We start from the raw sequence: 12468 nt of genomic DNA, 5'->3' as shown, positions 1-12468 counted from the left end.
CCATGTTTTGACTCTCTCTTAAAGGGCCTTGACAGAAGGCACACATGCAGAGGCAAGGACGTCAGAGGAGTAGCCAGGCAGCCACCAGCAGCTCAGCACCCAGCTGCCAGCAGAGCTTCAGGCAGCCAAGGCTCCAAGCTGGTTTCATTATTACACAACTGAAGCAAAGCCCTCCTCCCCCTCCTCCTGTACTCAGGAGAAAGGTGTCCATCTAGCTGGCAGGAACACACCAAGTCCAAGGACAAGGGCCAATACTTTGCAGAAGGAGCCCCCTCACCAATTCCCTGTCTCGGGGCTGCTCAGTCCTGCAGGTACTTTTTGCTAGATCTGTAGCCCCCTAGCCAGCAGGGGCTTCCAAAATCCCTGTACTTAACTGCCTTTCCCAGCACATGGGACAGACAGCGATCTGGGTAACTTTTCAAATCCTATCTTCTGAGCACTTGCCCACAAACATTTGAAAGAGTGGTGGGTACACCCCCCACCCACCCACGCCCTGCTCCACACACATACTCTCTCCACCACCTTCATCCACACCCCCACCCGCCAATCCTGCTCCTGTTGCAGGCGTGGGGAAGACACTAGATCATTGCTCCAGTGTTTTAGGGAAACAGCACACCGTCAGCAAGAGCACCAAGCCAGCTAGAGAGCGAGAATGAGCCCAGGCAATCACCTCCGACGACTACAGGGTCCCAGCACCCGCGAACCGGTATTTGGAAGGGGCTCCGCACGCTGGAGGCTCACCGCGGCCGCCGAGAGGAGGGACGAGCCCCTGAGCAGAATGCATGCACAATGCTGCGAGACAGCGACTCACCTTTAGGTTGTGCGTGGGATTGACAACGCAGACAAGTTGCCCAGCAGCAGAGAAAACCCGTTTGGCTTTGTAGTGCTGAAACCGGAGGTGAATGAGATCTAACACAGCCCCAAAGCACTGGGTAAAGAAAAGCATCACAACTTTTGGGGGGTTGTTGGCACAGGAAGGCAGAGGAGGGAGCTGTGAGTCCTTGGGCTCTGGAAGGAGCGCAGCCTCTGAGACACTCCGCTCCAGCCCGGCTTAGCGTGCCTTCATATTCATCATCAAAATAAGACGGTTAGAATCTTGCAGCAGTGGGGCAGCCAATCAAAAGGACAGAAATGTTATCCTTGAGGTGCAGAGACAGCCAATAACAAATGCCTCCCCTACCGAAACTCCCTGATGAATTGAGCCTGGCGGAGAATGTATTATTGAACATTACCATAGATCAGCACATTGCATTTATCTTGTGATTACAGCCAACCATACATAATGCTGGGGAGATAGGCTGACAAAATTGATTGCTTAATGTGTCTCCATTTATTAATTGACTTAATTTAACATGAGAGCCTTTCTTAATGCCCTGCCCCCCCCCCCAAAAATGTAAAGNAACACCAGAATGTTATTACCGCCCCCCCCCCAAAAATGTAAAGCGTTTAAACCGCCAAATAGTAAAACACCCTGCTCCAAAGTAGGCAGATGGATAACGCAGATCGTGGCTCGACTCACCAAAGCTGCTTGGGAGAAAATCAAATATTACAAGACTCTGATTCCAGATAAGGATTTGGCAGCAGCAGAGATGTGTATCTTTCAATCTTGCGCCTCTGACTCTCTGCAATTTGGATTACAGCCCCTTGATAAATCTAACTCTCCACTTTTTTATATATTTAAAAAAAAAACAACTGACAAACTCATTTGGAGCCGAGGGGGGAAAATATGTGTATATATAGACATTTTTTTCAAAACACTGTAATTACTGAAATCTTTTTTATTAAAGCATAAAAATGCAGAGAGTACACTTCTAAAAATAATGAAATCCCTGATGCATGAATGCACACACAGAAAAACCTACACAGAGAAGAAAGTGGCTTGTAAATCAGCAAAATAATTACAGAGGCAGAGACCCTTTGCTTGTCATTCATTTGCATATTGGTGGGCAGCAAATTGCTAATTAACCACTAGCTGGTTGGAGACATTAAAATAGAGATTAAGAACACACACACCACATCACTTACTTGCTTGGGGGAATGCTAGTAGCACTGTTTCTGTGCTGGAGCAGGCAGAGAGCATTTGGGTGCTCACACTGTAACACAAACTCACCTTGCTCTCCCCAAATGGGCTGGTGGGACCAGACCACCAGGTGGTTCTTAAAGAAGGTCTCCCAAGCAGTACATAGAGAGTACATTAGAGTTTCTAGGGATGAGCTCTGATAGTGTATGTGGTCTTTGTAACTAAAGCCAGGTGTATTATATTTTCCCACTTCTTGGCTATTTCTCTATGGAGCAGTCAGACCAAATCCAGTGCTGCCTGGGGCACAATCAGTCTCATTAGTGAATTGCAGCCATTGAGTGTAAGCTCATTACTCCTTCCTGAATGACTCTCACTCTGCCCCACTACAGTGCTCAGGTTGCAAAGCATCAACAGCATATGCTGATCCGGGAGGCTGAGGTAAGAGAACCACGAGTTCAAAGCCAACCTCACAACAGCGAGGCACTAAGCAACTCAGCGAGACCCTGTCTCTAAATAAAATATTTTTAAAAGGGCTGGGGACATGGCTCAGTGGCTGAGCGCACCTAAATTTAATCCCTAGTATCCCCCGCCCTCCAAAAAAAAGCATATGCTGAAATATCTGGGTGTTTCTTGGTCAGGCAATAAACTAAAACAGATTAAAATATAGGAAGAAAAATATGCATATGTTTAATGACAGGGGAATAGAGCCCAGGTTAATTTTAACCTAAATTTAAAACCAAACCCATATTTTAAGGGACAAGCTCAACACCAAATAAAATTGAAAAATTGTGCTTTTAAAAATAATTGTTCTGGCATAAAACTAGATGACAGTGTTCAAATTGATTAGACCCTTTTCAATGTGCTGTTTTTATAGAATATGAGTTCCTGGACCCATTTATTACATGGTTGTAAATAAAGGTTGTTGGTCTACACTATTAGAATTTGCTTTCTGAAGTTTATATTTTATGGAAAAAGCTTTCAGCAATTCAGCAGGAGACCATTTTGGTGTGTTTTTATTGTCTTTAAAAAAAAAAAAAGTGAACACAGACTCCCATGGATTCCTTAAAGACACACTTCATAATTCAGAAAGGTTCAAAGTTCCTCTTTTATATTCTTTATAGAATGGATATTTTGTTTGTTTGTTTTGTTTACATTTAATTTTTTTTTTCATTTGTTTATTGCTTTTGTCACCCTCTAGAATAAGTCCCCTGAGGGTGAAGCTTTTTTTTGCTGTCATCTAGTTTTGTTTCTTTTCAAATCTATTTTAAATAAAATGATTATAAGGAAAGTAAGGAAACCATCAAATAGATCAAAGGTCTATTATTTGATTGATAATCTCATGTTTGTTTAAGATATAGAAATCAGTGCTCCTTGTATGTTTAAAATTTTATTAAATATTATTTTCAGATAAATATTAGATTCTCTCAAATTGAGAGGAAGGCACAGTGAGTTCCCGTGTGCCCCCTGCCCCAGCACATGCATAGCTCCCCACACTGTCAACATCCTCCCCCCCAGCACTGAAGTGCATTGGTTGTAATTGGTAAACTTCCACTGGGTATCATCCTAATCCAGAGTCCACAGTTTACATCAGGGTGCACAGTACGCTGGATATACTATGGGTATGCACAGACTTATAATGGCAAATACCTACCATTGTAGAATCGCCCAGGAGGGTTTCACTGCTCTAAAAATCTTCTGTGCCCTTTATTCTTTGCTCCTTCTCCTCAAATCCCTGACAGCCATGGGCCTTTTTACCATCCCCATAGTTCTGCCTTTTCCAGATGTCATAGTTAGGACTATGTGTTATATAACCTTTTTGAGTGGTCTTTTCACTTAATAATGTGCATCCAGGTCTCTCTGTGTCTTTTCAGGACTTGATAGCTCATTTGTTTTTAGTGTTGATTAATATTCTTTTTTTCTGGATGTACCACAGTTTATCCATTCTCCAACTGAAGGACATCCTGGTTGCTTCCAAGTTTTGGTAATTATGAATTAAGCTGCTGTAAACATCCATGTTCAGGTCTTTGTGTGGACATGTTTCCAACACCTCTGGTTATATACCAGGGAGCCACATTGCAGGATTGCATGGTAAGAGTATATTTAGTTCTATAAGAAACCACCAAACTGTATTCCAAGGAAGTTGCACCATTTTGCATTTCCACCAGCAATAAATAACTTCTTGATATTCCACATCCTGAGGCACAGATTGGGGTGATATGTCTATAAGTAAGGAATGCCAAATATGACCAGAAAAAGAAGCATGGAACACAATCTCCCTCATAACCCTCAGGGAGAACTAGTCCAGCTGACGCTTGGATATTAGACCTCTAGCCTCCAGAAGTGTGAGGCTAATTTTCTGTTGTTCCAGCTGCCTGGGTTGTAACACTTTGTTATAGCAGCCCTAGCCAACTAGTGCAATAACTTTGTCCAATTCATGGAAATCTATCAGATTGAGTTGTCTGTATGAAAGATATATGTCCTTGGTAATAATAAAGTAACATGTGGATGAACTTGTCATGAATTTTGAAATGGTGAAGTACTTCCTAAAGATTTTTTTAAATCTACTGAAGTAATCATAAAGGGAAAAACCTGATTATATAAAACATTAAACTTTGTCAAAATGATTTCTAACAAATAAAATTGAAAAGAAAAGAAACAATTAGAGATATTTTACAGGAACAGTGACAAAAATTTCCATTCCTAATAAATAACTCTTCTCTTTGCACTTGAAAGAATTAAAGTTACATAGAAAAAAGTTGACAAAAGATACAGACAGAGCACATGGAAGAAATAAAAAGATGAACAAGCAGAATGCAAAGTTACCAAGAAGGCAGAATCAGAAGTCCCAGTCCTCACCTTCTGATCCAATAGAAACATCAATTTAACAACCATCCACAGATGAAAATACCTCTAGGAATTTTCCAGAATCCACTTGTACACATTAAATATGTATAGCTTTTTGTATCTCATACTTCAAAAAAGAGGTTTTAAAATAAAGATTAATAAGCAAGTGAAAAATACTCAATAGAACTAGAAATCAAAGAAATAAAAATTCAAACAAGATAATATCTTTTATCTGTCAAATTGATACTTTTCATTTTCAAACAATCCACAACATGGAGTAAATTGTAGCCATAAAATTATGTGGAAAAAAATTCAGAAAGACACATGCATAAAACTATTTGTTGCAATACTATTTGTAAGAGACTAAAATAAAAGAATAGGGATAAATAAATCATTAGTTAAAGAGTAGAAACCACCAGATTATCTCTGCATGGAGGACTGGTTTAATAAACTACATACATTTACATAATGGTAACCATTAGCCATAGAAATAACCATTATCTACGAATACTGGACTTCAAATACTGAAATGAATTCCATGTATATCGGTGTCTGAAAAAAGAAACATGAAGGGTAGTATTAATAACATGAAAATACTTTAGAATTAGAAGTATGTATTTATTTAAGGAGTTGTTTTTAAAAGGAAGAATACATAAAAAGTTTTTTAAAAAGTTAACCTAGAGGAGAGAAGGGTATAGAGTATAAAGAAATGAAGCTAAATTTTCTGAATCTGGCTTGATTAGTTTGACTTCAACACATTTAAGTTATTTTATAAAATTATAAAAAAAAAAAAGAAGGAATTCCCAAAAGTCAAAAGCAAAAGAAAACAAGTCAACTGTTTTTTAAGTTGGTGGCACATGCACACAGGGGACAACTTTATATGAATTCAGAACATAGTAATTTGACCGTATCCTCAGTAAGAAACACTCTATTAAAAAAAAAAGTTATGGAAAATGTAACTACTGTCAGTAATTTTATCATTGGCGATAGTGTTTATGTGGTTTAAAAACACACCTCCACCTTCAAGATGTACAACCTAATTTTCCTTTTTGAGTGGGAGCAAGATTTACTGAGTTGACCATAATAAAAAGCATAAAAGTGATAATGTGTGATATGTAAGCCTTGGTCATCAATGGAATTGAAGTTTCCCCACTGTTCTCCTGGATGGCTTGCTCTTAAGCCCATTTCATACCATAAGGGCACTCTGCCATCAATCTAGAGAGGTTCATGTGGAAAAGAAGCTCTCTCTCCCCACCCACAGCCAGCAGCCACTGTCCAGCCATGGAAATGACTGTCCTTGGACACAGATCCCTCAGTGTTGGTCAAACCGCCAGATGACTGCAGCCCTAGCCAAACTCCTTCATCCAACCTCACCAGAAACTCTCCTCTAAATAGCCCAGCTCAGAGCAGCTCTCATATTTCTAACTTACAGAAACTGTGGCCTAATAAATGTTAATTATCATTCTAAGACACTAAATTTTAGGGTAACTTGTTACACAGCAATAGATATCTAGGACAGAATTTGTGCCAGAGGTAGGGTATGCCATAACAAACCCTAAAATTTAGGAGTGGCTTTCAAATTAGACAGTGGACAGAAGAAGAATATGTTGATTAAAAATGAAAGGGCCTTGAAAAGATGGTTGGTAGAAGTCCAAGGTTGAGAAGGACTTATTTGCAGGGGTGATGATTGGATTGAATGGGCTACTGTAAAAAATCATAAGAGATCCATGAAGTCTTTAAAAGGAGTACATTGGCAAAGATATTACAAACTTAAGCGGAAAGAAGCAGAATATATAAAACAGAAAGAGGCTTTTGGAAACACAAGTTTCTGTCGATAAGAAGCAAGCTGAGAAAATTGTTCCAGAGAAAAGATTGGTTGCCTTTCATGGAAAAAAATGGATGTCCTGGAGGGTAGGGCTAATGGTCAGACACCAGAGGTGGAAGCTGTAGAGACGTAATCTCAGGCTTCGAGTGCCAATCAAAGAGCTCCATTTGCCCTGATGGATTTCCAAATTGCAATGGATCAGGGCTCTTGTGTGTCTCCTGTTTTTCTGTTTCAAATACTGTTGGTAGGGTTTATGGTGGTTATCTTATGCTTCTCCCACCATTCATGTTAAGTGTACCTGTGGGCAAGGAGTGAAAAACAACTTCTCTTTTTAGATCCCAGTTCTTCAGATCATGAGGAATTGTGCTTAGGGAGCTGAATTCAACGAACCACACCTGACGCGTGTCTTCCGTATCTGGACCTGATTTAGGTGACAAGACCTGGACTTCCAGTTGATGCTTGAAGGGAGGAAATTTGGGGGAGTCTTCAGAAGGGGTGAGTATATTTTGCATGTGGGAGGAAAGTAAGTTGTTAGCCATAAAGTAAAAAGAAATATGCCTGAAAATTCTTTGACAATCCCCTTTCAACAGTTGGAGACCATGTGACATAGTGACTTAGAGCAGCAGCCAGAGATTCTGAAGGTAGACCACAAAAGCAAAGCTGCTTACACCTTGCTCTCTAGCATCACCTGCTTTGGGTAAAACCAGAACTCATATTGCAAGGACCCTCCAGCAGCTGTGTGAGAGGCCCCTGTGAAGAGCAACAGAGGTCTTCTATCAACAGCCCGTATCAGCTTGCCAGCCTTGGGAGCAAGTCCCAGTGGAAACAGATCTCCCAGCCCCAGCCAAGCCCTCCATAACTTCAGTCCTGGCCAACATTTTGTCTGCAATCTCATGGAAGACTTTGATCCAGACTGTAAGCTAAACTGCGTAAGATTTGCTATCTGAAGAAACTGTGATATTATTAGTGTTATCATTGCTAGGAGACACCAGGTTTGGGGATAATTTGATGTGTGAATATGGTTGATGAAGCAAATGTGTAATTAAGTGGGCGTCATTGGTGTGAAAAGAGCTACAGGTATAAGGTCAATGAGGTTAAACTTGATTGCAATGATTATAGTGTACACCTTTTATGTTAAAGAAGAGAGGAGATGAGGCAGAGAAGGAGGAGGAGAAGTAGGGAAAGGGGAAGGGAAGAAGAGAGTAAAGAAGTAGAAAGGATGTTACTTAGTCTGATCCACTGAAAAGACCTTCAACAATGAGTACCATCGGAGCCAGACCATGGTTTGCATATACCTTTTCCCACTTAACACAACAACCCAACAAACTAGAGATCAAGAAATGGATAGTTCTATATCTGGAGCAGAAAATGTGTGAGATAAGCCTGGAAACATCTCCTCAACACGGAAAATAAGGAAGCAATTTAAAAATAAAAAAGACTAGGAAAAAAAATGGTAGAGTCTTGTTAAAGACTTAGAAGCCAACGTGAAGGGGCTGTCACTGCTGAAGATGGGACAATTGGAGCATCATTAAAATCATAGCTGCAGTGGATTAAAATATATCAAAATGTTCTAATCCATAATGACATTAAAAAACTAATTAGTTCCTTTTGGATCATGTTTGGCATCAAATTTGTTAGTTTAGTAACTGGCTAATAAAGGAAATAAATTCAGCATACATCCTGTCTTTCCTGTGTGAGCTGTCCCTCCATATAATTAGTGATTGAGGAGAAGTTTCTCTTTATAGAAGCATTCCAGCTGTAAACAAATAAATAAAGGGAAAACAAGAATTAAAAAAAAATTTTTTGAATGAAGGAATGGGTCTGGGCAGTGATCATCAATGGCTGCTGCCCTCACAGAACAGAGACAGCCAGGGAACACTTCCCTCAGGAAGGAAAAAACATGGCTTATGAAGCAGGCTCACCTAAGTGACCAATGTGCACCCAGCAAACCTCTAGGTTCAGCTACCAAGTTTTAGGAACTATAGGAAACAGAGGAACATGATCAACGACAGCCTGGGAATCCAACTAGTAAAATCCAAATCGTAGGAAACTACAGGAGAAAAGACTGGGTTCTTTAATAAACAAAAGTACATAGCAAAGACAGAGAGGGACCAATCAGGCAGTGGGTGGGGAGAGAATCATATTTCAAATAATATGCAAAAATGTCCAACATCCATTAAATTAGGAAAATCAGGATACAAAATTGGATTTAAAACGTGAAAAGTAATAGCATTTGTCTCTGGGTAGCAGGATTGTTGGTCATCTAAAAAAATTTCTTTCAGTGGTTTCTAAATCTTTTTCAGGAAGCAAATATTTATAATCACTACATTATATATCTTTTGGATGAGAGAGAACTAATTTTTTTAAATTAGTTAAAAAAATAACAGTGAAAAAATCATACAATTTACTCGAGGTTTTTTGTTTCTTGTTTTATACAGGTTCTGTCCTTCCATTCACTGAGATTCTGTTTTTTACAAGAAAACCAACTGATCCCCCTGGACTGTAGTGTGACGATGGGTCTCATCTCCCTAGTAACAGCTGTGTATTTTGTGAGGGGTCTTATGGGAAAGACCCAAATGCAAAGGAATGGATCAGGGCTGCCCTGGGCTTGGAGAGGCTGAGAGCAGTCCGGCTGGCCCTCAGAAGTGCTCAGGCCGGTCAGCATCTGGACTAGGAATCCTGACTTTTGGTAGATGACACACAGGAAAAGGAAGCAATCAGCCTCCACATAGTACAGGTTGGGTACAGATGGTCCAAAAGCAACAAGTTTATTCTGTAACGTTGCCAAGGCAACAGCAGCTGCTTCTGGCATCGAGAAGGGTGGGGGGAGGGGAGAACGGTAGAAATAAAGAGGCCGGATGATTCCGTAAATCTTTCCTAGGAAAATAGGAAGGAAGATTGCAAAATAGCAAATATTATCTGGGGGTGCCTAAGTCCACAGCACTTAAGGTGTCAGCAACGCAAGGCAAATGGTGTTTTTCACATTACGATCTGCCTAGAACCAAATGGGAGCCCAGTGTCTCTTGTCATATTGTCATTTTCCCTTCCATGTCTCCAAACAGCTTTATCCCCTTGAGTGTTAAAACACATTGATGTTTTCCTGTGACAGTTACCGCAGCATCTATTCACAGAGCTGAAAGACGCTTATTATGTTTTCACTGTGTCTGAACCTAAGAGGGAAGGAGAGAAGAGAGGAGAGCATTGATCTTCCTCCTCCTCCTCTCCTCCCTGCGACTCTCACCCCCAAATCTTTTTTTTTTTTCCTGGCAGAGGAAGAGGAGGAAGGGAGGAAGGCCTCCCATGCTGGGCAGAACCCTGCTCCACTTGTGACGAGCCTTAGAGAGAGGTGGGAGATGAAGGGAGAGAAACTGAAGCAATGGTGTGCAGAGGTTGAGTTTCTAAATCATTCCCAAGCTGCACAAGCAAGATCTAACACATTGGCTCAGGGGAAGACTCTCTCCATCCAAACCCCATTGACTGTGTTCAGGACCTGTAGTCATCTTGTGTGGTTTTCACCTGCCCAGAAGCAGACAAATTTAGAGCCCTGCTTGTGTCCATCTGGGACTGAATGTTTTTTTGTTTTTTGTTTTTTAAATGCTGAACCACTTTGACACCAAGACAGGATGACCTGAACATGAGGGTGAGGCAAGTCAGGGCAACCTAGGTCTGAAGGCCAGGCTCACTCCTCGGTGCTGTTTCCCTGGAGTGGCACTAGGGAGGCTGGAAGCCAGTAGACCAGCCTCTGGGACCTCAGCTCCCATGTCTGTGAAGAGGAGCACTCAGGCCAGCTTCCTAACGTTGGGCTTTTGATGAAGCACAGCGTCTAGAACACCACTATTACAGTCACTCTTGTTTGACCATGTTGGCAAGGGACCTGTTAGTCAGCGGTCACCAGAGAAAGAGAACAGAAAGGACACAGGAAAAAGAGAGAGAAAGTGAGAGAGATTTATTTTAGGGAATTGACTGATGAGATTGAGCCAGCTGGCAAGTTCAAACTCTGCAAGGTACGCTGGCAGGCTGAGACCAGGGAAGAACTGAGGCTGCAGTTCAAGTCCAAATGTCATCTGCAGACAGAGTCCCCTCCTCTTTGGGGAGCCAGTCCTTATCTCTTAAGGACTTCAACTGAATAGATGAGGCCCACCCACATTATGAAAGGAAATCCACTTTTACATGTTAATCTTATTAAAAAAAACTTTCATGGGTGGGGCTGGGGATCTAGCTCAGTTGGTAGAGTGCTTGCCTCATATGCACAAGACCCTGGGTTCAATCCCCAGCACCACAAAATAAAATACTTTCACGGAAGCATCTAGTGTTTGACCAAATATCTGAATACTATGGCTTATCCAAGTGGACACATACAATTAACCACCTTAAAGCACCGTCCAAAGCCTGGTCAGTCTTCTCCTGGGAAATTCCTGACAAGTCAGTAGCCATGACCCCAAAGATTCACTTGCACAGTGGTTGGGGTCCTAACTGATGCAGTCTGGGGCATGGCTTCTGCTGAGTAGATAGGACTAGATCTTAAGTCTCATTTATTTCTGCTTTGCTGTTGTTGATGATAGACCTTTATTTTTTTATATGCAGTGCTGAGGATCGAATCCAGCACTAAGCAAGTGCTCTCTACCACTGAGCCACAACCCCAGCCCCTTATTTGTGCTTGTTCAGGAAATAAAACAAAGGACAACAACAACTACACCAGGAAGCATATCAAAAGGTAATTTCTACTGCAGATCCTGGAGTTCCTTTGTATTTTTATTCCTATCTCTTACAATAAGTGAACGAGGAAGATATTTAAAGGGAGCCCTGGATTGGGGGCAGGAGGTTCCACACTCTAGTAAAGCAGGTCATCCTTCCGGTGCCAACAAGGGAGTGGGGAAGATTTGCTACCGTCATCTGTGTAAAAGTGCAGCCAGGGCCAGTTACACTTGAACCTGGAAAAGACTTGAAAGCCGAAACCTTGCTGGAGTGATTCAGCTTTCTCAGAAAAGCGAAGCTACATAAACGCAAGGTAGGGCTGCTCCCAAACAGAAAGGAGGGCAGGGGAACTGAGCCACGTGTCTCTGAGGATGACACCTCGTTTTTTTTTGTTTTTTGTTTTTTTTTTGGTCCCCACCCCCCTCTCTTTTCTCTTGAGTAAAATCTCACCGGGTCCTAATGGCCCATCTTGGTTTTTCCTCCAGCTATGGCTGCCTGCCCATCTCTCTTTGTGTGGTGCACACAGAGCAGTACAGAGCCTTTTCTGTAATCTGCTGTCAGAAAAGGAGGGCGTCCTGGATGAGAAGCCAAGGGCAAAGACCATGTGCGGGGGTTTTAGAAGGTACCCCTTCTGAGTCTAGAGAAACAGGTGCTCTCAGACTTGGCTGCTGACAGTGGCTGTCAGAATGGTAGTCCTGGAACAGAGTTTGGAAATAAGTAGCAAATGTCTCAAAGAGGCATAGGTACTAGAAGTTCCATTCTAAGGAACTTATCTAACAGAAATATGCAAATATCTGCATGAGGAAATTCCTTAGGGTATTCCTCTACTAGTGAAAAGCTGCAAGAGACCTAAATGCCCCACAAAACATAAGATCCAATGAATGAACTGCAGTCCACCTCGAGAATAGACTGTTATGGAACCATTAAAATATAAAACTATGATATGCTTGCGTGTGTGTATAATGAATATCGGCATGTACATACAGGCAAAGATATTCATCACATGTTGAGGGAGGGATATAGATCACAGAATATATGTGGAATTAATTCTATGAAAACTACACATATATGCAAAGTTTTGTAC

The 12468-nt window shown here is 41.4% G+C and overlaps 1 protein-coding gene across 1 annotated transcript in view; it reads right to left on the bottom strand.

Moving 5' to 3' along the window:
- Siah3 (siah E3 ubiquitin protein ligase family member 3) overlaps window positions 1–1044 on the bottom strand; it is a 69002-nt gene extending 67958 nt beyond the window's left edge. The window contains exon 1 of the mRNA XM_015484027.2: window positions 812–1044. Within this exon, the coding sequence (XP_015339513.1) occupies window positions 812–946 (135 nt within the window). The 5' untranslated portion in view covers window positions 947–1044. The remainder of the gene's footprint in view (window positions 1–811) is intronic.
- Window positions 1045–12468: the final 11424 nt, after the last annotated feature.

The sequence above is a fragment of the Marmota marmota genome, unplaced genomic scaffold (assembly GCF_001458135.2).
Source record: "Marmota marmota marmota unplaced genomic scaffold, marMar, whole genome shotgun sequence".
Taxonomy (NCBI): domain Eukaryota; kingdom Metazoa; phylum Chordata; class Mammalia; order Rodentia; family Sciuridae; genus Marmota; species Marmota marmota.
The sequence above is the reverse complement of the archived record's forward strand: the minus strand, read 5'-3'. Positions and strand labels throughout refer to the sequence as shown.